This window comes from Ambystoma mexicanum, chromosome 5q (genome assembly GCF_040938575.1).
Source record: "Ambystoma mexicanum isolate Mex_15411 chromosome 5q, UKY_AmexF1_1, whole genome shotgun sequence".
NCBI classification, from domain to species: domain Eukaryota; kingdom Metazoa; phylum Chordata; class Amphibia; order Caudata; family Ambystomatidae; genus Ambystoma; species Ambystoma mexicanum.
Genome location: NC_090933.1, coordinates 387,282,437 through 387,307,476, shown reverse-complemented (window position 1 = coordinate 387,307,476; position 25,040 = coordinate 387,282,437). Strand labels below are relative to the sequence as shown.

The 25,040-nt window shown below is 45.9% G+C and overlaps 1 protein-coding gene across 1 annotated transcript in view; it reads left to right on the top strand.

Annotated features, from left to right (window-relative positions):
- The window catches only part of CLUL1 (clusterin like 1), a 302,728-nt gene that overhangs the window by 255,335 nt on the left and 22,353 nt on the right, over window positions 1-25,040 (top strand). Inside the window, exon 7 of the mRNA XM_069620875.1 lies at window positions 17,811-18,025. Within this exon, the coding sequence (XP_069476976.1) occupies window positions 17,811-18,025 (215 nt within the window). The remainder of the gene's footprint in view (window positions 1-17,810; window positions 18,026-25,040) is intronic.

Below are 25,040 nucleotides of genomic sequence, written 5' to 3'. Positions count from 1 at the left end.
CCACTTTCCAGTAAGTTTAGAACGTCAATACGATGGCTGGCCAGAGATCTATGGTCACCCTAATACCAATGGAAGTAGGTTGGGCCTCACCGTCTACATCTTTACTTCCAAAGCCATTATACTTGTTCAGAGGTACGTAAAGGGGAATAACTATCAGATCTTTAGTCGCCCAGAAGCAGTGGGTACCTGGGAGGGACAAAGGCGTTGTTAGTCTAGGTTTTCACATAAACATTCCCCCAGGATTTCAGGTCTGCGTCACCCACCGGCAAAACCTTGGCGAATAACCGGGATAACTCCTTCGTCTCATTAGCCACAGATGCTAAGGTTGATGTTGACATGTGCACATGTTGCACTGTGTGGTGGCATGCTTTGTTCCCTTGTACAACTGCAGCACCTAGATTGCATAGTGGGTATTGCTGCCTTTATGCATGGGTGAGTGTTTGTGTGTTTGTGTGTGAATGGCAAAAAATGGTATGGGTGCCTGTAATGATGATGTTCTTGTTGTTTGATTGTTGGTTATGATGATGTACTTGGTTTTGGTTGCACGGTGGGTACTGGTATGAGGTGTTGGTTGCTTCATGTTGCAACGTATGGCTATGCTCGGATGTGGCAGGCCAGAGGTTTGGGTGTGGCAGGCCTGGGTCTGTGGGCTTGTCATTTTGAGTCTAGGTAAAAAGTCTCTTAATTCAACACAAAGCAAAAAGTCTCTTAACTTACCAAAACAGTTTCCAAGGGTTCATTTGTGTTAGGTAAATTTTCACTTACTGCTATTTTCCGCTATTTTTGTGGATCCCCCAACTTTCTGCTTTTGTTTCAGCCTCCTGTCCTGACTTTCTGCCAGTGAAGCACAGTCTTCAACTGTGCTCCGCTGGGCTTTTTTTCATCGTTCCAGGGAAACTGACTTGTCCTTCTGACAGTCAGTACTGCAAAACATTGTTTCCATTAGTCTTATGACTTTTTTGCCACCTTTAGCAACTGTATTTCAGTGCGCAAAGTACATTACTGTACCGCACACTGGGGTCCTTGTGTTTTTGGGCCCTAGATATCCCTTAAGGATTTTTTGGTAACTGGACAATGTGCCTAGGAGAACACTAGTGGCAGTAGAAGCTTTTTCATGTATTTGTGTTAACTTTTACTGAGCCATACTGCGCTTACCGCGTGCGGCTCATGACTGTGGCTGGTGCCCATCCATGGCTGTGCCACAAGGTCTTTTGTCTTCTTTGGCCATTTTATCCGTTGGCCTTCCCCTTGCTCTTTGTGACCCAGGAGTCCTTATTTGGTGATGCATTCTCCCGCAAAAGCCAGTACTTTTCGCTGGTTAATGCAGGACACATGGGTGGGTACCCATGAAGTGGACTGGGACTGTCTGATCCCAATCCACACTACTGGTGCCAGAATGTCTGGTGTGCCTGTGTACGTGAGAGCTGCAGTAGTCCCTGATTGGGCTACTGTTGGCGGGCACGAGTGGGCAGATCTCATTGGCCAGCTGGGTGCAAGCCCGCTGTGGACTTTTAGGATATGAGGAGGGGCTCGGAGTGCTGACCCGCAGATCATCCTTAGGTCTGAATTAACCTATACACAGAGCCAAGTATCCTGAGAAGCGCATCAGATCCAAGGGCAGTCTGGAACTTCGAATATAAGGTTTGGCACCCTGAGCCTGCTGTTGTCCCGTTAGAGCCCTGTTTTGCTCTCAATCTCCAAAGACCTGCAAAAGTGCTTCAACTCTTTGGAGTGGTGAGACCAATTACTCTCAACGCCTCCTTGGTGCCCTGCAAACAAGCCTACTCGGACCGGCAGTGTCCCTGGGCCCTCCAGTGGACTGACCAGCTTGTACCTTGGCATGCTTGCTGGAGCGTTGCTACATCGAGTTTCGGCTTGAGCTTTGGGAGAATCCTAGTTCACATTGCAAATCCTATTCTGGCCAAATCTCGTCCCTACTGCTTTGGACTGCAAGAGAGAAGCGTGCATCAGTCGGCGAGACTTTGGTGTTCCTGTGTCCCTGTGCGACAGTGGCAGTTGCTGCTGGTGACTTTCCTCCCTTTCTTCATGTGTCCTGAGACCAGCTGCATTGGCGCTTCCTTTGTCCTGCATTCATGACGAGAGATCCAGCTCCAGATATAAATCGGACCTGCATCCGCACCTGCAGGACCTGTGCACTTTGAAGCATAACCAAGGAGGGGATTTCGTAGTGCAGGCGACCTTCTTCAAACCTGCCAAGTTTAGACCCAGAGTGAGCTAAGGGCGGTGAGTATTCATACGATTTACCGGTGGCCCCTAGTTCACCCATCACATTTTTACACACAAATGATCCCTTGTGGGCCTTGCCTTGACTTGGGTGGTTCCTGCTTCCTATAGTAGTGCGAATGTTGGGGACAGCTTTTTTTCAGTAGCAGACCCACCTCTGACTCTTGGAACCGAATTTCTCCCACTCCAGTGTCCTCTTCTAACTTTTCCTTCCCGTTGAAGTTTGTCCTTTGTGAGCTTTACGCATCAACAAACGTTTTTACGGTGGTCGGTCAAAAAACCGAAAAAAAATATCGAATTACCAAAATCTCGAATTTAAAATCTCGAAAAAAAAATCTCGTATTATTTATTTATTTATTTATATGTATTTGTGGGTTCAGGTAAGTATAAAAAAAGGGTAAAATAAAAAAAAATGAAAAAAGGGGGGTTGGGGGGGGAACCCCCCCATTTCGAAATAAAAACATATTAAAAAATAAATTCGAGATTTTTTTTTCGAGATTTTTAATTCGATATTTTTTTTTTCGAGATTTTTTATTCGGTTTTTTGACTATAAACCCGTTTTTACACACAAACATAGCATTGAGCACAAGGCTCCAATTCTTGTAGGGCTGGACTTCTTAAATTAGGGAGATCCATTTCTGGAGTTGGCCATTGTGTTAAAGTTTGCTTGCTTTCCCCCTCCTCAATCCGCAATTTACCGCATTGACCGAAAAGTGACTGTACATATATTTTGCCTAGTGTGCATTTAAATAGTAGTATTACTGTGTTCTTCATTATTCACTTGTGTCCTCGCCTAATAAATTATATATTTTTGATATACTACTGTCTAAGGGTAATTATTGTCCTCCTACTGTGTGCGCTCATCCAAGACCTCAGATCACACCCACTATTCCTGAGACTTAGCCTTGCCTGCTCTCCAAGCTACCTTTTAGTGTCCTGGCTAACTTTGCAGAAGTATTCCCTGTTTCACTAAACGAGGGTGGCCTCCTGAATATCTGTTCACCAGAGCAGAGTTCAGAAATTCATTCTAACAATTTGTGTGAGGGCATATCAGATAAAAAAAGAGCACAGGGTTTAAATCAGCGACAAGGGTAAAAACAATGTAACAAAACAACAGGATATCTTTTCCAGAATCATAGCAACGTCTCTAAGGTAAACAAAAGGCTTTTCCTGGGTTCAGCAAATGCCTCTCCAATTCCAGGGTCCCGTCCCTGATGGGTCTTAGTCACTCAAAGTTTTGGGTGTTTAATAGCCCTATTCTTCTTTCTTTTCTCCTGCCTTTTTGGTATTGGTGCTTAGTTTCTCCTTTGCTTCTTGTTCTGCTTCTCATTCGGTTCTCAATCTGGTTTTTGAGAGACTTGCCCATCAGGGCATGGGTTGATCATGGTCCAGGTACATCTAGACAGTAGCCCCAGGCAGCAGCAGGAGGGAGAGATGCCTGTCCATAGGTAATGCCCCAGAGTTTGCACCAAGGCCTGGCTACTTGAGTTGGTCTGAAAGCTGTGGGCGGTGTTGCACATCTGTTCTTTGTCTGGGGGACAAGCCTCTGTTCTCAAATGCCCCGACTTTCTCTGCTTCCTTGATGGCATTATATTGTTCCTAATGGACACTTTGCTTTCTTTGCTTTCTACTTCTCCTCTTGCCACATCCTGGATGTCTTGCCACATGCTCATACCTCTTCAACTCCTTCACATTATTTGTTTTGGTGTATGTGCCTGATGTTCCTGTTCTTTCTTTCCTCAGCCTTCCTTCGCAGCCTGTAATCTACTTACTCTCCATTGATTTTCCTCCACCCTCCTTGACACTGTGCTTGTCTCCTTTCTGTTTCTTTCCCGCCTCTTGGTCCTTCATCACCTCTTAGTATTTTTGCACTTCCTTAAGCTTTCCCTCCATCTCCTTAATTCAGTACTTCTCATTTTCTGTTGTTCCTCCTATAAAATCACCACCACCTCCTCCTGTCATACTTCCTCTTCATCTCCAACCTTCTTTCTATAGGTTCTTCTACCATTCTCCATCTTCGCCTCCTCTTGTCTTCATCCTTTCCCACACATGCCTCTTGCTAGCTAGTTCCTTCTGCCTCCAAACCACTCCTGTCCCGCAGCCCCACTCTCTACGAACTGGAAACTGGATTGGCTGATGGTTGTCGCAGTGCATCTTCCCAACCATTCTGGTGGTCCCACCACCACCTTCCCCTGATCCCCAAACAAGCCCTCTTAAGGGCTTGCCTACATCCTAGATCTAGATGCATGTGTGAGTGGGAAAGAACTGCCATGGTGGCTCTAAATGCTCTGCAACCCTTCCTTGCTTTCCCAGCTCATACCCTATATCCAATTAAGTCAGAGGTTTTCTGTGTACAGGGCATTGTACATGTTTGCTGATGCTTCTAACTTTTCCCAGGGCTCTCTGCGTTGCAGAGCTACAAAAGCTATTTTGCGGTCTTAAGAAGGGTTAACATGTCAGCTCTACTTTGAGCTCTCAGTATCTTGAGTTTAACTTGAGAGGGCATTGACCCATGGAGGGTGGCGTAGTCCAAGGATACCTTTTGGCCAGGATGTCCCCTTAAAGGTAAATTGTGTGAAAAACAGATTGACTACCCCTCTCTTTTAGTCTTGTATGGAAACCAGGTCAGGGTTAAGGGCAATCTATTCGCGTAATTAGTTAGATTATCGCCTTGTTGAAGAAAATTGCACCAACACTGCAATTTATTACAAAATATCTGTCTCTTTAATGATTATAAATAATTTTTTAAAAAACATTTGAAACTTGATTCTCAGTCATACCATTCAGTCATCATTTGTCTCATCTAACAGGGGAGTCCTAAAGCTATGAAGAAACTTGGTGCATAACATTTCATCAAAGTATGCATTTTAGACATGGAAAAAAACATTGGATTGTTGGAGGTGGAGGAATATTGGCCAGGCCGCGGGAATGCCTGCTCGGGAGTTCGGACTGGGGCTGCTCCAGCAGGCACCAGCTGTCAGTAGAAAAGTTTGCCTCACAGCAATGAAATATGGGGCTCCATCCATAGTACTTCATTTTACAGAATGTGGATACATTTGCCCCTTCTATTCACTCCACCCCCTGATTGTCCAGTCTGACCTGTTAGCCATTTACAAGGCTGTTACAGCTGCTTCGCATTGTTATAGCACTCCTCTGAGGCATCAAGAATAGTGCTGCTTTCTGCTTCTGCAGAAAATACTATGATTCACTGTAACCTAGTCAACGCCAGATCGATGTCAAAACACACTGCAGAAATATACCACCTCCTTGCCGAGGGTGGAATGGACATCCTAGTCCTCATCGAAACCAGGCTAACAGAGAAACTCAAGGTATTGTGAAGGCATCATAAAGCAAGATACAGACAACAGATTCAAATTTGCACCCAAACGTTTTATTTAACTTAAAAGTCAGGGTGAAAGAAGGCCTAACTTGCCCTATGCTGAGGTGGGATTTCCCTAACTAAAGAAAACTAATGCCAGTCTGTGTCAGGATGTCCAAATTAAGTCACAACTAACTGTACACAATGTGTAGTAGGGATGTCAGCTTCAAAAGAATAGTGTTCAAACAAAAGTTCAGAGCTTCTTCCAGCTCTTGGCTTACGATCAGCTTCCCCATGACCAAGTTCCCAAGTTGGGGTTCCCTTCCCCAAGAGATCAAGGCTTCCTGCTTTCAGAAAAATAACAGAGTTCATTGGGACACTGCTCAGCTCCTTTTACGATCAGTACCTTGTACCAGTTCATTTAAATAGTTCTGTTTCTTAAATTCAGTTTCCCATATCAGGTTGCGGCAAAACATACGCTTCTTCAAACATGCTTTCATTGGCTTCTTACAAATGGGGAACTCGGTCTTGGCGCAGTTGTCAGACCACACGGTCCACCCATTACAGGTCACACAAACGATACCCGTTCTCACTGTGCCCATCAGTTGATTTCTCAGTGTCAGACTCTTCAGACAGTGTCCTGTGAGTTGCTTAGTCACTATGTACTCTGTTATACTTGTCTGTGTTCCTCTGGCTCTTGCCAACACGTTTTTTTTTTTGCCTGCAATTCATGGGCCCCTCTTGGGCCATTATTTAGTTCCTCATTTTCATAACCTTTATTATATTCAGTAACTTTTCTTGACTCTGCCAATACTTGTTTCATCAAATGCATTCCTTGAATTCTGTTTCATGTACTACTTTGCTTTCCCTCCATTCATGAGTATTCAATTGGCTTTTCACTCTGTGCGGCATTCACAAATGCATTCAATCAGTTTCAGTTCACTCGATATTTTAAAAGTACTTGCTCCGGCATTCAGAAGTACTTTGAATTACTTTGTTTGTATGGCAATCGCAAAGAACTCTGTTATTTATTGATTTTAAATGCTTGTAATGCGCTAAATTACACACAGGCCTCAAAGCGCACATAATGGACATACAAGACAAACCACAAATATGCAATCAGGTCAAGGAAGGGTCACAGCAGATGACAGCGGACGCCCGACTATTCGGGGTTAAGTTAGAAAACACAGAGATAATGACACTTTTGTTAAAGTCGGACAGAGAGTTTGCATTGCTGAGATGGGGGAGGGGAGGAGTGAGATTATTCCAGGCCACAGGAGCTTAGACTTTGAACATGGTACCACCAAAGCTGGAGAGCCTAACTCTAGGCTGCACCAGTTTTGTAGGATCAAAGGAGCGAAGAGAGCGACAAGGTAAGGAAACAGACAGCCAATCCATCAGATACTGTGGGGCATCATTGTTACAGCACTTATAAGTCAAGTACAAATGCTTACGAGTACTGCGATGGTTAATAAGAAGCCAATGAAGCTCTCGTCTAGCCTCAGTAACATTGTCTCTCCTAGACATACCAAAAACGGCTCTAACAGTGCTGTTTTGTGCCACTTGCAATGCATGGAGATTGGCTTTCGATGTTCCTGCCAAAAAGCTATTGCCGTAATCCAATCGTGAATTGACAAGGGCTGTGGCCAATAAAGATCTATCTTTGAGTGAGATAAAAGGGCAAATATAATTAAGTAATTTGGTGATGCATCCGCAGGATGATTTTCACTTGAGCCACATGGGGCTTCAAGGACAGCTCTGCATCTAGAGCAGGGTTGTCCAACCTACGGCCCGCGGGCCACAATGCGGCCCTCCAAGCCGTTTTATGTGGCCCGCGAGGATGAAGAGTAAAGAAAAAAAAAGTGCCTCTGTGCAAACTATAACTTCCTCTGATGACCCCATGCATGGGGTCATCAGAGGAAGTTATAGTCCTCAGTAATGATGCGGTTAATTTAACCGGGTCGTGGCTGAGGACTGAAACGCCACGACCTGGTTAATTTATTTATTTATACAATGTTTGTCGGAAACATATATCCGACAATCATTGCATGAATAAATAAACTGGGTTGTGGTGTTCCAGCCCTCAGCCACGACCCGGTTACTTTACTTATGCAATGTTTTTCGGAAACGATGGTCTTAATGGCTGTGTGGGATTGTGACAGAAAGGTCTGGACCGACTGCAGCAAACGCACTGAAGCAAGGTGTGAGGGAGGGCAGCTGGATCGGACTGGCCTATAGCAAAATGCCTGAAAAGGGAGGCCCAAAAGGCCAGTCTCATTTGGTTCAGTGGACACATATGGTTTGATGTATTAAATGCTATTTAAAAGGCTTCATTTCCCACAAACATCACCCAAAATGCAGCCACGGGTAGCATGCATTGTTTCTAAAGGTGGGGCGCTGTGTATAATTATGGTGCCATGCAGCGCTTGTCATTGGACCGCATCTGCCAAATAAGATCTCTACGGATCTCGGATCCCAAAATCCATTTGCATGTTTTATGATTTCGATCTGCTTTTCTTGCTGCCGGCATTCGGAAACCAGTTTCTCAAACTGGAGAGACTTATCCAGTGGACCACTGGAGCATCTGGTTCAGGGCCTTGGAATATGCATGCTAGGCTTGCACTCTGCAGGAAACATTCAAGAACAGCCTTGTAGGTTTGAAAAGGTGTGCCCCATTTATACTTTGCTTGCAGCATTGCAGTAAACGCTCATCCTTTCCTGGGGTATTTTCCAATTGCCAGAGCCCGACCAGTGATACCCAGGTTATCACGGAGACGGTTGAGCAGGATGGCATGGTTGACAGTGTCAAAGGCTGAAGAGAGATCAAGCAGGATGAGGATGCCAATGCATGCCCATGTGCTGAATGCACCATTTCAACCCCATATTTGAACAAAGATTCTGGGGGGGGGAACCCCACCAAACCCTCCCTAGATCCTTATAGCTCCCTCGCTACGCTCGGTCACCCCCACTATTTCTGAAAAATATTAACACATACACACAGAAAGAAGTCACAAGCAAATAACCTTTGATCACTGCCCATGACACCAAAAGTTATCTTTGGGACTGCATGGCTATCACTGCCTGTGATTGTCTCGGGAGGATAGCTCAGGGGCGACGTGCTCGTCTTGGAAGCAAGACAACACCGAGCACCACAGGTTTGATCCCCGGGTCCGTGCTTAGAAACCTCTGGGTATTAAGCGTGTTATAAATAACCTATCATATCATATTATTGTGTCAAAGATCACACAATATCGCTTTTTAATATACTGCCTTGGTTGAGGTTGTTGACATTTGGGTCGCCAGCCCACTGGGTGACAAAAAGTTAATGCTTTGGCCCCACATTCAAAAAGATTGATCAAGCCTGATCTAGAGTGATGCCCAATGTCTTTACTGACTTGGCCACTCTGACTTTATTGCCAGCTATGGAAAAGCTCTCATAGTCTGGACCGAGATTTTTCATTTTATTTCCAGAAGCTATTATCAGAAGTTTGTCGTATCGGCATTCATTGCTAGGGAATTCCTTTTCATTCACTCCTGAACCTTCTGATAGATACAATTATTGGTATTAGTATCAGTAATATAACACCCAGACAGTTCTATTAAGACTTGTGTGTCATCTGCGTAGTTGGTATATTGGACACCCAGGTCTTCCAGAAGTGCAAGAAGGGGCATGATATATATATATTAAATAAAGTAGGCCAAATACAAGATCCCTGAGGCACTGTACAAGTAACAGGAGCAGGGGTAGAACTGGCAGCATCCAGAGCCACTCTAGCACTTCTTGGCCCAAGAAAGGAGGAGATCCACTGAGAGGCAATAGGCGAGCAATGTACCTGTTTGCCTAACCGAGCAGTTATATGCAAGAAGTCTTAGATCGAGTACGGTGCAGGCAACAGTGGTTTCTGCAGGAACAACTGGCCCGCAGGAAGCCCTTGCCAGTCAAGGTGGGTGATTGGGTCCAGATTAAGAATCCCAGGTTTGCAGCGAAGGGATTTAGCAAGTATATGAAACCACGTTTGGCTGTCAAGTGTGGTCGCGGTTACGTCAAGCTTGAAGATGGCTCCAGATGGAGTCTCAGGCGTGTGGTTGTAGTGGACAAGGTCAAAATGGATTCTGCTGGTGGTGCGTGGGGGGAGACTGATTGCGCTGCAGGCGATGCTGGGGCGATGGTTGAGTGTCCCTTTCCATGCCCTTCTACATATGGGGAGGCTGCTGATAAGGTGCCTCCTATGCTGGCCCCTTCTCACAATTGTGAAACTGCTCTTGTTCCGGTGTGTGAACATGATGAGGAGGCGTCCTCCCTTACTGGGGCGTCTGTCTCTGTCCAGGGTCATGCTCATCCCTTCAGGGCGAGGAAGGTTCCTTCTAAGTACAATGATTATGTTTTGGGTGCCAAAGTTCGTTAGCACCTTTCTAGTTCATAGGTACATTAAGGTCCTTGTTCTGGTCCTTATCTTTCTTTCCCTCCCCTAGCTGCATTGTGGCTCTCATTATGTGTTGTGTTGAATGTGTGTGTTGGCTGTTGTGGTAGCGTGCGTAGCTATGTGTGTGTAGTTGTTTTGCCGTCAGTTGTGGGTAAAGGGGGGAGAAGTGTTGTAAAGTGTCTTTTGCTCTTGAGTGGAATTCTACCTCGTAGGATTCCACTCTCTCTCTGATGTCATGTTTACTTCTGTTCAGAGGGGAGATTCCATTAATGGTCGTTAGAAGCTGTAGTGAAGAGGTGCTGTGTAGACTGACTACTGCTGGCTCAGGCTGGTTACCAATAAAGGATCTTCACTCACCTGCAGTGTATGCTTCCCTATTACATGATCCACTAAATCAAACGCTGTGGACAGGTCAAGCAGCATAAGGAGTGCTGGCTTACCCTTGTCCACAATGTTAGCGATGTTGGATTTCAAATCCAACAATGCAATCTCCGTTCCATGTTTGGACCTGAAACCGGAGTGTATGTGATTCAAAAGATGATTACTGTCTAGAATACCTGAAGTTGTATATAGGCAGCACGGTCTATAATTTTAAGTAGAAATGGCACATTAGTAATGGGGCGGTAATGTTATACATTACCTGAGCGTCCCGGTATGAGTGAATATTTGTTTTAGACTCACCGGTCACACGCAGAATCGTTCTTCTGCAGGCTTCTTCGGCTTCCGGGCTTCTCCAGACTCCACATCTCCCTTGCGGTCTGCACCTAGCGCACCGCTCGATCTCCTGTCTTCCCACAGAGGTGGCTGGGGTCAATTGGAGTTCCACAGGTTCTCTGAAACTGACCCGTTCCGTCGGGTAGCAGGACCTCCGGACCCTGACACAGTCCACCACAGCAACAGCATCCCCAACTCCTCTGCAACACTGCTCCAGCCACCAGGGTCTCCAGCTCCCTTTCCTCCAGCCCGTTTGTTGTTTCTCAAAACAGCAAACATTTTTATATCCATTAGGTGTGTTAAGTGACCCAGGTGTGGGTCATTGAGTTCTCTTGCCTGACTGAATGCAAACTATTGCTATCACCCATATTCATTAGCTCTACAACTGAGTGCAATGTGTTTTTTTGCACTGATCTTTCTTCAGTACCTCACTCCTGGCCTCCATTCCTAGGTTGCTACCACTCTATAAGTAACAGGGCTTTTTGCTGGGGCCTAATCTAATCCTGGTAGTGTGCCCACATTCAGTGTGCCAGGGTTTTACTAAAGGTGTCTGCATTATTGAGTCATTTTTGATAAAGTCAGATTACTCATTTCAAGCTTTGTCTTATCAGATAATGGTGTCTGAAACAGTCAGCCTGCTGGAAGTTTGCGGAGGTACAGATGCAAGTGACATGTACTTGATTATGTGCCACACCTTCTTTGATAGGGAGCTTTAGTCGGGGAAGATAGCTCAGCGTGTTAACTGCTCGACACAGGTTTGAATCCCAGCTGAGCTGACTTCCTGCCTCTAAGGACAATAAATTGAGCACCATTACATTGGGAAATATGTTTTTAAAGTGCTTAGAAGCAGGAATAAGCCAGCATTAAACACATTGCTTTTACTAATATAGAGGATGCTGCAGAGCATAAGACATCTTTACTATTGCAATATTGTTCTCCCTCTCTCTTGTACACAAGTGTTTGTAGGCGCGACAAGACAAGAGGGTGTGGGGGGGGTCAGAGGGAGGACAAGACAAACTATAATGCAAGTGCAAGGACAAGAAGTGCAAGGGGAAGCAGGGGGTGGGGGTGTGTGCCAGGGAGAGGGACGGGCAAAAGCAGGGCAGCAATGCTCAGAGTAAGTGCAGCACAGGGGCAGCGCGGCTCTTGGTAAGTGCAAGGAGGCAAGGGACTGTAGAAGTTGCAGTTACAGTCCCTAAGTGCGTGGGAGCCCAGAGGCAGTGCAGGGGTGACTGATCAAGAGAGAGCCTGGTCCCAGTAAGACTCTGAGGGTGGCCAAGCAACCAGTCGGTGTGGCAGACAGGTAGGTCAGCAGGGGAGGGAGTGAGTGAGAGAAAGCAGAGAAGAGGAAAGGTGTGAGCTGCTTCCGGAACTACAGGTGCTGCGGCTCAAGTTTGAGAGGGGCAGGGAGGCCATTCCAGAGGGAGTCACCTGCAGAGGAGAGAGATCTACCCCCGCTCTTTGCCTGGAGAAGAGTCTGGCCCTTAGAGAGTTGGAGGTAGCTGAGCGAAGGGGCCGAGAAGGAAGGTATTTAGGAAGAGAGCGTTGCATGTGGTGTGGGCCCCAGCCCCAGAAAGCCTTTTGGACAATGCATAGGGTCTTGAACTTGATCCTTGCAGGCACCGGGAGCCAGTGGAGAGATTTCATGGCTGGAGAGATACAGTACCTGGACTTGAGGCCAAGGATAAGTCTTGCAGTCCTGTTCTGGATTAGTTGCAGAGGGCGGAGAGTAGCAGAAGCCAGATTGAGAAAGAGGCTATTGCAGTAGTACAGCCTAGAGAGAATAAGGGCTCTGGAGACAGTGAGCTTCTGGGGGGAAGTGAGAAAGAGAAGAGTACCTTTGAGGAGGTGCAGCTGGTAGTGGGACTTCTTGGCGACATCCAAGAGGTGAGGAGAGAAAGAGAGTGGAGTCGAAGATGGCACCAAGGTGTTTTGCCTCACAGGAAGACGTAGGAGGAGGGCCCAAGGATGGAAGCCAGAGTGAGAGTGGGAAAGCGGTAGCTGGAGTCCTAATAAGAAGGATCTCTGTCTTACTGGCATTAAGGCAGAGATCGTTTGAGGCAGACCAATCCTGAATCGTGGACAGATAGTCAGGAATGAGCGAGAGAGGAGGCTGAGAGGAGCCTGAAGGAGAGCAGAGTGTCATCCGCATAACACAGAAAGTTAGATGAGAAGGCAGGGATCAGTTAGGCCAAAGGGACCAAGTAGAGGTTGAAAAACCAGGGTGAGAATATAGAGCCCTGGGGAATGCCAGAGGTGTAGAGAGAGGTGGCAGAGAGAAAGGAGCCAAGTTGGACCTGGGAGGGGCGGTCCAAGAGGAAGGAGGTAAACCACTCCAGGGCCTGATCCATGATGTCCAGGTTCTCACAGAGTCGATTGATTAGGATGGCGTGGTTGACCATGTCAAAGGCAGAGGAAAGATCAAGGAGGTTGAGGACAAAAGTGCTGGAATCAAGGTTAGAGAGCAGATCTTCATGGGTGTTCAGTAGAGCAGTTTCCGTGCGTCGGGTAGCTCTGAAACCAGACTGATGGTCATGGAGGCAACCAACAGATTCAGTGGGGAAAGTAATCTGGGAGATGGCCAGCTATTCCAGGCGTTTGCCCAGGAAAGGGGTGATAGAGATCGGGCGATAGTTTGCCAGACAGATAGGATCGGCCAACGGCTTCTTGAGGACAGGGTGCAAAAGGGAGTGCTTGAGGAGAGAGGGGAAAATTCCAGTGGCAAAAGAGTGATTACAGAAATCGGCCAAGGCTGGAGCGAGGGTGTCGATATGGTCCTTGATGGTTTTGGAGGAGCAGGGGAGCACCTGTTTGGATGACACTTTCTTAGATCAGACTTGTCTAGAATCCTTGTCACGTGTTGTCAGATAGAAATAGGACAAAGCAGGAGGAAAAGGGGGCATTGCCAAAGGAGGGCCAAGAGTGGAAGAGGAGATAGAGGGCAGGATGTCCTGAGTTTCAGTGGTGAAGTGAGAGGCCGGAGCCATACAGAGGGACTGGGAGGGACCAGTAGAGGTAGAGTCTGAATGTGGGCTCTCTTCTTGGACATGACAGAGAGTCTGTATTGTCTTTGGAGCAGGAGGCAGGCCAGTTTGTCACAGGATGCGCCCGAAGCCCTCCACTTCCTCCCAGCCCCCTGCACCTGCGTTTCAGGATTACGTGGTCAAAGTCTTACAGAGAGTTGCATTTGGAGGTAGGCTTCAGCCGGATTCTCATGACAGGGGCAAGGATGTCCAGAGTGTTGGAAATGCAGATTAGAGAGGGCTGTGTCAGAGTGTGATTCAGCTGAAGGAGGAGCAGAGAAAGTAGAGTCAAAGGCATCCACTGACACGCTTCATGGGCGGAATGACCACGAAGGTAGGTGACAGTGCTGGGGTGGGCTTTGCCTGAGGGATAGAGAGTTTCAGGTGAGAGGAGAGTACAAAGTGGTCAGCCCAAGAGAGAGGAGTGGTGAGAGGGTTAGAGAGGGGGATGTCTGAGGAGAAGAGAACTTCCAAAGTATGTCCGGCAGAGTGTGTCGGACTAGAGGGCAAAATTGAGAGAGAGCATGTTGCAGAGGTTGTGGAAAAGCCCTGAGGAGGGATGAGAAGCATCTGGGTGGATGTTGAGGTCTCTGAGGAGGTGAAGTTGAGAGGTAGAGGCAAGGAGAGAAGAGAAGAGGTCAGCCCACTGTGAGAGGAAGAGGGCAACCTGGCCAGGTGGCCTGTAGATAGTGGACACAGTCAAAGAGAGGCCAGGAGTGAAAGATGCCTACAGTCCAGGCATTCAAAGGAGCAGAAGGCCTGCGTAGGAATGACAAAAGTCGGGAGCCACTCAGAAAAGATCAGAGCTACTCCACCTCCAGGTCGGTTGGTTGGTTCTGGGCTTAGAGAGGATCTTGTAGCTTGGGGGAGGAGAGTGTCAAAACTCGTGACACAGCTGGCCGTGAACCATGTCTCAGTAAGAGCAAGGACATCCAGGTCAAGTTCTCCGAGGAGGAGACAGATGTCAAAGGAGTGTTTGACAGCAGAGCGAGAGTTGAGAGTAGCAATGTGAAGCAGGTTGCCACATTTGAAGGACTTCCGTGGGGTTTACAGGCTTGACGTGCACCCAACAGAAGTCGAAGAGCAGCCCGAGAGTGGGCAGAGGAGCCAACAGGGTGCTAGTAGGAGTAGCGGGAGAAGGAAGGCAGTTAATAAGATGCGGGAGACGCCTATCAAACAGGAGGAGATTGGGCTGGGGCCACTGGACCAAAACAGTGCCATTCAGATAGACATTAATAATGACCTTGGAGGAGTGGAAGGAGGCCAAGAGGGCTTCCCACCGAGTGCCACCATTAATGGGAGAGGACGAGATAGGACAGAGAGCTGAGACCATATGAAGGGTCCATAGGTCTAGTGAAGGAACAACAAAGAGGATGTTGGTGATCTTCTGTCTGGAGGTAGCACTGATGTAGGTATCAGCGATGGGGAGGCCTGGGGAGGAGACCAGGATGTCCCTCTTGAACGTCTTCCTTCCAGACATAGTGAGACGGATAGGGTAGGAGAAAGAGTAGCAGTTAGAGAAGATGGGAGAAACAGAGAGCACCATACAATGTGCGAAAGAGGAAGGTGGGAGGAGAAGGGAGCAAGAGCAGAGAGAGAGAGATGCACAGCCCAGCGGCACACAATGAAGGATGCACAGAGGGGGGAGGGGACTGGGGTCACAACTGAGAGGGGGAAGACTCAGGAGGAGGAAAACAAGTGACTCACAACAGTACAATGGCACCGAGGGGGGAGGGGACTGGGGTCACAACTGAGAGGGGGAAGACTCAGGAGGAGGAAAACAAGTGACTCACAACAGTACAATGGCACCGTTTGCAGGGTGTGGGACCTAGGGAGTGGCAGGGATCCCTAATGGGACATAGTTAACAGCACCAGCGTTACCACAATGTAAATAAAACACCAAGATTCAACTTTCTAAAAGGGTGAAAACGGCCTTGTTTTTTAAACACAGCAGCAATGTAAAACACCCAGATTCAACTTTCCTGATTCGACGCAGCAGGTTGACGGCTGCAGGCTCCATTCTTCCCCTGCGGACACTGGCAGACACTATGTGGAGCTGCTTCTGGGGGCAGTCTTTTTCTTCAGGGGTCCTTCGCCGAGGGGGCTGCCTATGGTGGATGTCAATGAGGGCCAGGATGGCCAATGGGAATGCAGTGGGCGTGAGGGAGGGGGGAGGACATCAACCAGGAAAGGAGACAAGGGGAGGGGGAGTGGAAGGCACGCGCGCTACGCGCCAACACATTAATGGCAGAAAAAGTCATTTTAGTGCCTATGGCAGGCACAAACTCATCCCAGCACCGGAGATTGCATGATACCTTAAATAAGCAAACAACATTTCTTTTCCTCTGCAACTTTCTTTCACGTTCATGAAAGGTAATTATAAATGATCATTGTGAAATAATACAAAGAGCCAGTTCACATTGTTAGTACAATTAAATACAATTTAATATATGAGTTTGCAAAAAATACAGCTGTTTCCGTCACCATCTGTTTTATTTTTCCTCTGGTCACACAGAAATGGCCACTAAACTCCCATAATTGGATCGTGGAACACTGTCCATGGCTTGCGGCAATGGTCAGTGGCCACATTCCCTGGGGCATGGCCTTCAGCCATTTTGCACGCCCAGTCAGGCAACCCAGAGAAGACATGGGGCCTCGCGTGCGCCAAGCCTACTGGCCACTTTAACTCCATAGCACGTCCATGGCAGACATGGCTAGTGGCCAGACTGAACGGGGCATAGCCGCATGCTTCATGCACCAAAGTTATATCGCTCATTTTTCTTAACATTTTTGGCAATTTTTGACTAACACCAAATTTGCCAAACAAGGGTGGCTTTAGCAAATGTGTAACTGACAGCATGTTCCCGCCCACATAGAAAGAAACCGTGGCATGGAGGGATGCAGAGAAAGACAGTGAGAAAGAGTTTGCAGAGAGGAAGTGAGAGTGCGACATCGGCGTATGATAATCAGGGAACAGCTAGTATATATAGTAATGCCTCATATATTTGAAATTAATTATTTTGTAACATTTGACATCGGGAAACAGGGTCGGATTAGCCCCTCTGCCTTTCGGCCCGTGGCCGGGCCGAAATCGTCCCTGGGGAGTGGGGGCCGGTTTCTGGCCATGTCCGGGCCGGTTTGGAAGCAAACATAATTGAAAAAATATATATTTTATTTTTTCAATTTTGTTTTTTCAAAAAGACTTTCATCCTTCTTAGGTCCATAAATGAGTACCAACACGGGTTGGGTGATATTGTATGCATATTTGTTCTATAAAAAAAGAGCTTAAGCGTAAGTGCTATACAATAACATATTATCATTTAGAATTGGACGTCTGCTTGGATTCACAGTAATTTAGTGTACTTAGGAACAATGCTATTTGATGCCACTTGCTGTTTTGTCAAGGGGGGAAAGGTTGTGTCCATCGCTTCCCGCGATGTCACTTTGGGGTGGGCTCAAATGACATCACTCTGGTGATGTCATCAGAGGTCAAGGGTCGTGCGGCGAGGGGTGGGCCCCCTTTTTGAGGCGAGGGGGGGGCCACTTTTTATTGGGTGACCGGGCCCATTTCTTGTCCCATTCCGACCCTGTCGGGAAATGATTCACAACTTATTTTGGTGACGCTGCCCTTTTACCAAATGCCCAGCCAAAGCTCCAGAAAACATTGTCCGGCTGAAAGATGTTCTTTTTCTCTCACCAAACAGTCCTTCCAACATATTGTAGGACCATTATAATATGTGAAGAAAAGGCTGGATAGTGAGTGAAAGAAACCGGGCTGCCCATGCAATGAAATCACATTGCCAGAAATATACAGAAGCCCATGCAGCGTCCTTTGAGTAGACAATTAACTGCCCCCTGAGGCATCCATAGCACCAGAAAACAGCATTAAAAAGAGGACCTGTGAGAGACTCAGCAGCTAAGGGCGTGTGGGGCAGGAGAGGCAACAGAGGCTTCCAGCCAGCTCATTCACTGGTGTGTTCCATTGGCCCTCAACAAGACAAGCGAAACTAAACTCTTTGGAACTTGTATTGTTGAATGATGCAGTGAATAATTGTAAGAGTTTGTTTGTCCCTGTCTAAACCACAGATTGCCCGGAGGTACCAGAGCTGCTTCTTAAGTCTGATGAAGCATCCACACTGATGAACAGGTCGCAGGAGCAGTACCAGCAGATTTCCCATATTGTCCAGCATCACGCCCAAGACACATCCAGCTTGATGCATAACATGATGGAGCGCTTTGGGTGGGTGTCTGAATTGGTGAACATGGCCACAGGATCTGAAAATATCTTTCAAATTGTAAAGGTGAGAGATTTGTCTCTGAAATTAACAGTTTTTAATGCATGCTGTGCATATTATTTATTTTAAAATGTAGATGGGCAAAGCCCTAACCATGAAGGGTGATCGTACGGAATTGTAAGATCGGACTGAAAACAAAAAGGTCTGACCGTACAAAAAGACCGAAAAATGCTTCCACCAAAGGTTCGAAAACCAAAAGTTCGAACCTTTGGTGGTAGCATTGTAGGTAAGTATATCTATATTAAAAAAATGACTGCAGGGGTGTCCCTCGCAACACCCCGCTCACTATACTAAGTGGTACAGTGAGCGGGGTGTTACGGGGGACACCCTCGCAGCACACCCAAGAAAAAAAAGAAAAAAATGGGGGCTGCGGGGGTGTCCCCTGCAACACCCCGATCACTGTACTGTGTGGTATATTGAGTGGGGTGTTGCTGGGTACACCCCCGCAGCACACCCTAAAAAAAAATAAAAAAAATGTAAAAAGAAAAAGGACCCTGCAGCGCCGGTTCCTGATCACGGAAGTGAAAGGGAACTGGCGCTGCAGGGAGACAGCGTGAAGAGAAGGTAAGTAGGGTTTGTTTATGTTGGGGGTGTGTGTGGGCGGTGTGTTAAGGGGGTGTCGTGGGTGTGTTGTGGGTGGGGGTGTGGGTATGTAGCGGTTTTGTACGTGTGTTCACATGGGAAATGTACAAACCTTTTGTGGTTCGTACAGTTCACATGCAAACCTTTCTGCCGCGGTAAAATCAGCCACGGTCGGATCACGTAGATCCGATGGTACAAGCATAAATGCACAAATACCTAGCCAATAAAGTCAACCTTTGCTAGCCCACAAGACCAACTAGAACCATCTATTCTCACTGTCTAGACGTTCCAAGATTTCTACTAAAAAGAGCAGGGGGAGCAAGCTTCCCAGTCCTAGCGGCCAAACAGTGGAATGCCCTTCCTCTTAGCCTCCGGTTTGAACCTGCATTCTGGACCTTCAGAGCTAAAGTAAAGAGTTGGCTCTTTGGGAAGCTCCAAGAAGGTTCAGCTTCTGGCCTGTCTGGTCCACCCCCCCTCCCGCCAGTTGTAACTCCCTCACCTAATGCTGTATCTGTTTGTTGCATTGTTTCCTCCATATATGACCACTCTGTAACCTTGGTCGACCTGCACTTATTGCTGTTGTTGTACTTTTCTTTTTTTTTCAAAATATGTATATCCTTGCATCAAATCTGTAACTACTATTTAAGCTTTAAGCACCCAGTTACCCGAGGGTTCGGTGCGTGGTACAAATAAAGAAACTAAACGAAACTAAAGACTGGAAATGATAGGGCAAAATTATTAACATCTTTCCTGTTTCACACACTTAGTATTCAAAAGAAACAAAAAGAATTGCATTATCTACCATAGAATAGAAGGAAAGAAAAATGTGATAAAATAGATGAAAAGAAAAAGTATAGAGCTAGATTAAAAAAAACTACCAACCCAGCCTGAGAAGTAACACAGGGTAGAACATTCGGATAACAAAAGACTGCCAGCTCAGTCTGAGAAGTAAGACAAGTTAGAAAACGTGGATAAAACAAGACTACCAACTCAGCCTGAGAAGTGTGGCGGCATGGAATGAGGTGTCTGACAAAACGGTGATATAGTGATTGCTATAAACTTGTATTCATGTATTGAATAAGCCTATCTATCCCTAACTAGAGGTGGTTGCCCTACCTCAAACAAACAAAAAACTCGGGCAGTCAAGAAGTCCATGTAGTCCAAATCAAAGGTTCACTGTCCTAGTCCAAAATCCTATTCTATCCCTATGACTTAAACACAAAACCTAATCCAAGAAAAAGAGGTTTTTTTAAAACCCAGGAGAATGACTCACTTCTTCTGGGTGTGAGTCTCTCACGATGCAGCCTTCTCAAGCTCAAGAAATGTTCCAAGGTTCACAAACAAAGGAAAAATCCCCAAGTTCAAAAAATAAAACATTTTCCACGATTTCCAGATGGAGCACCAGCCCAGGGTTTAAAGTAAATCCCTTTGGATATGTCTAACTTTCACTTACCTATCCCTTTCTCCTGTTCCAGTTACCTGCTCTGGGCGGGGAACATCTCACTGGTTCTGCCTGGGGCTGTTCTGTGATGTTTTGTTTCTCCTCCCTTCTTATTTCATAGGGGCTCGCTTGGCTTCGCAGCCCTCAGCTGCAGGCAGTTTGGGCATTTGGTACAGACCTGACCGCTCAACCCTTCCAGGTAGTGTATTGCTCGCACATCTGGTTGTTTCTCACATAATCGCCTATGCGGTTTCGCAGTAGGCCAGTGCTGGAGGTTTCAGCGACGTTCCAGTCCACCTACCACAGGGCACTCCACCACCACACTTTCTCTTGGTTTCAACTAAGCCTGCTATCAGCCGACTATCAAGATACGCTCTGGGCATCCCATGCTCAGTCTTTTCCACTTCACTTGACCTTTTCTCGATAGATTCATCTTCGTATTGCCCAGTTTCTCTCTCCTGGGCTGGTAGGGTGCAGGACCAGTTTTGCCTTTCTCTGATCCCTCGCTTGCCCTGCGGTTTTCACCTTCTTCTTCTACTACTGCTATTACTACTGTAAACGTCCTGCCGACTTGCAAGACGCTCTGTCCTCTTGCTACTGCTACTGCTGCAATTGGCGACACCCTGCCGACATCCACGACGCGTTCATGTGTTCTGTCGAACCACACCCTTCACGTCCGTCTCCTCCTCTGGGTCCTCTCGTTCCATTCCGAACAGACCCTAGTCCTTATTATTTCGGATTCAGAACATAGGCAAGTCCTTCTTTGCTGTTTAGTTTAAATGACGGGGACTGCCCCAGTGTAACATCAGTTAGATTGACAACAACAGCTGGTCGAGCATTCTTCCTACTTGTTTGTAACATGCTCGATGCTCGAGTTCTTCTTCGTCCCTGAATTCATTACAGCGAGATTGTCTGACAGTTTACAATAACACATAGTTTCAGACTGTAGCTTGTAGCTAGCGTAGAGAGATTTTAGGTGTTGTCATTACCCTGTGGTGTCGGGAGTTAAAGGGGCCGTGTCCTGGACTCACGTCCTTAGCCCTAGGAGTGGAGTTCCTCCAAATGAGGTACTCCCACATTTTACCACCCCCAGAGTCAATTGGTTAGCGCCCTCACCTCACTAGCCTCATGGAATGTTTTCACATCTGGGGAAAAGTGACGCCATCTGGAAGATTTCACAGAAGTAACACAGGTTAGAAAACTTGTATAAAACAAGACTACCAACTCAGCCTGAGAAGCAACACAGGGTAGACAATTTGGATAACAAAAGAATACCAGCTGTTTGAGAAGTAAAACAAGGTCGAAAACTTGCATGAAGAAAAGACTACCAACTCAGTCTGAGAAGATAGACATGGTAGAAAGTTCTCACATAAGAACATGTTATTTAACGTGCCTAATAGCAAGGGGAAGGAAGTGAAGCACACGGACAAAAGGCAGCTCTGTTCCAATCAGGTTAGATGATAAAATGTCTGGCCATACAGTTCCAAGGATTTCAGGGAGAATGTTACTGACATAGGGCTTGTTTTCTAAAAGATGTAAAATTGCATTCAGGGGACCACCTACACGTGCCCTTATGTGCTGTGTGTTGTTCCCTGCATGCAATTTTCAAAACTCTCAAAGCGGAAAGTAAAAACTGAAGATGAAAACGAGGCAAAAATCGCCCGTGCTGTTTAGTTTCACTCGCTGCTTTGAGAGATATAAAGCACCACCTGCAAATTAACATTTCACGCATCATTTTATAATGAACTAGCAAAAAATACCCGTACTCCGCACAGTTGCTGTAGCACACTCATCAATTGTTGAAAATCAATGATCCTGTAGGTCGCTGCTCCGAGTCTCTTATCGCTTTGTACTCTGAAGTAAACTGCACTAAGAAAGGGCACGTGTGGCTGACATACCCCTGGTGCTGCAGCATACTGAGACCTTCTGTGCGCTCTCCCCACCTGTCGCCTCACCGTGACGCGGTGCAGTTCATCCCAGAAACTGTATGTCCGAAGGCATTGAAATGTGGTCTTTGAGGTTTGTTCCTCACGTCGAGATGCTTAAAATTAGCTCTGTAAGGTCCTTCTGCAACCACATTGATGTTTCAGTGATTTCAGGCAACTGTCTCATGTGCGAAGGTGCTGAAATCCGAGGAATGGGTGGGATGTCCAAATGTCATGTAGCCAGTAATGTCCGGAGGGTCCTAACAGACAACTATGCACATTTTGGTGCAGATGGGTGGAACGGTGTGGAATTGTATGAGGAGCAAACTAACAGATTTGATGCTTTATATATAGAGAGATAGAGCTAGGGATAAATGTTGCCATGGAATCTGCCTGCTTTACATGCTCCATTTGAATCTTTGGTTTTACACATGCATGAAGATCTCATGCAGGCGTAACACCAAATGCTCTCCTGAGACGGAAGAGGATAGCAAAGAAAAGTTTCAATCTCCTCTTTGCTGCCCTCCTTCGTCCCAGGAAAGGTGTAAAATGACCTATCGCTTAAAAGGAAAGTGTAAAAGCACGGTTCTTTCGAAAATGACCCCCAAAGGGTTTTTGCACATTGTTAACCTGGGCCACCTGGACATTTGAAATCCCAATACACAGCCTATCTTATGCAGCTGGGTGTATACAAAATGTGCAAGAGTAGGGGGTAATAAGTGTAGGTTAGGCAAAGTCAGCTGCACAGCAGAATAGGGCATTGCTTGCCTTAGGGAAAGGGGGAAGGTGGGTTGTTGGGATCACTAAACGATGGTAGAGAATGAGCACACCATGTTTTTAGGAACAATTCATATCCCTCTCTATCTCATTCAGAGCTATAAAGGCTCTGTGGTTATTTATGAAAATCAAGGGTGCGGGGGAGAAAAGGTTGACTCTGGTACCGAAAGTCAAGTCAAGTAAATATTGAAACAAATGAAGTGTCCATAGTCTATGGGCACTGCTGTCCCCTGCACACCTATACATACTGGCAATAATGTCCAGTCAAAATTACTTCAAATGTTAATTAGTACATTATATATTTAGCATATCCTCAAAACAATCAATTCTTTAAATATACAAGATTCAGATAGTAGTTTTGTTGAAAGTTTGTATTATCGTCATACACATGTTTTTTGTGGACCCAAATTAATTCCAATGATTTTTGAAGTGATTTTTTAGACCATCAAATTTACAACAGAAATGTTTCATGAAACTAAAAAAGTTTTTACAAATAAATCAATCAAAATTCGAAAACAATCCAAATAAAAAACTCTACGCTTTTCGAGAGCATATCTCTCTTCTTCAGGAGTAAACAAAAGTTGTTTTTACATTTAGTAAATACAGTGTTCTTTGTACTCTAGTGCATAAAAATCGTGCATTAGTCTTCCTTATGCCATAATACTTCCACGTTCCAACTTCCCTCTCTTGTTTTAATCACTTGTCACCAATGGGGAATAATGGTTACTAGTGTTCAGTAGTGGAGATACTAAAGATGTAGTGTCCCCTGCAATAGATACAAATACGACTCTTATTATTCCATGAAGCTATCTGGGCATATTCACCCATGAATATAGATGAATTGCTGCATTGCATTACCTGAGTCGGAAATGAATATTGTCTCAGTGAATTGAGAAATTCCATTTTCATAGTGCTGAAACCATCATAAGCTTGTGTACATTGGATTCTTCGGAACGGGTTAAGTGCCCTGAAATGTAGGTATGTGTGTATCAGTAACACAATAGTTTACTCCTGAAGAAGAGAGACCTGTTCTCGAAACGCATTGAGTTTTTTATTTGGATTGTTTTTTAATCTTGATTGATTTTTTGTAAAAAAATGTTTAGTTGTATGAAAACATTTCTCTTTTAAATTTGATGGTCTAAAAAAATCACTTAAAAAATCATTTGAATTATTTTGCGTCCACAAAAAACATGTGTATGGCGATAATACAAACTTTCCACAAAACTATTATCTGAATCTTGTATATTTAAAGAATTGATTGTTTTGAGGATATGCTAAATATATAATGCACTAATTAACATGTGAAGTAATTCTGACTGAACATTATTGCCAGTATTTATAGGTGTGCAGAGTTATTGGGAGCAAGCAGCATTCCCGACTAGCTTGGATGGGGTGTGAAATACAGGCTATGGTTAACAAGGGGCTCACGTGAGGCAGTTGAAAAGTACAAATAATAATTTAGCATTTATCTGAGCGCTGCTTATTATTACCCACGGTGTGTGGTGCTCATTTATTGACATTGGAAGGATGAAAGGCTGAGTTGGGCCCTGCTGGGTTTCGAACCTGCGTCAGATGTCAAAGCGAGCGCTCTACTTGCTGTGCTATCGGACCAGCTTATTTGCTAGTATTTGCCTAGAAAATATTTGAGGAACCTAAAGTACAGCCCACAGACCAAGGGCACAAGTGTGGGATTGATGGTGTCACAGTGGGAAGAGATTAAGAGGATACAGACAGAAATCAATATGCAGTGAGTTACATCACTGTTAGGGGAGGACTGGCAACTTTTGGCCTAGTGGCCCACTGGGGAATGGTGCAAGCCCAAAATGCAGCGACCCCCAACTTCCCGAGAAAATGAATTTAAACATACACTCTCCAAAACTAATCCACCCAGATACACACACCCACACACCCGGTTTCCTGGGAATTTTACAGCAGGCTCCATCTTCGGCCACCTCATTCCATATTTAGTTTTAAACCAATGTAAAGAGGTGTGTGAGAAGGAGAATCATTGGTAGAGGTGAGCCAGAGCAGAGCCAGGGGTCTGGCTGCCCTGTAAGTGCCAAACATGAGCCAGGATGGCAAAAGACCTATACCCCACACCACAACACAAAACCCATAACTGGGATCTTGTCTTCTCACCTGTCCACAACGTAAGGTACTCACTTTGCATGCTGACTCCCCACAACACAAGCCCCAAAGCAGGCATGCAGCGCCCACCTACCCTCCCCCAGTATGTGTTACATAAATAGTTATTATAATCATTTACGGAGTAAAACGATGGGCCTTATTTAGAGTT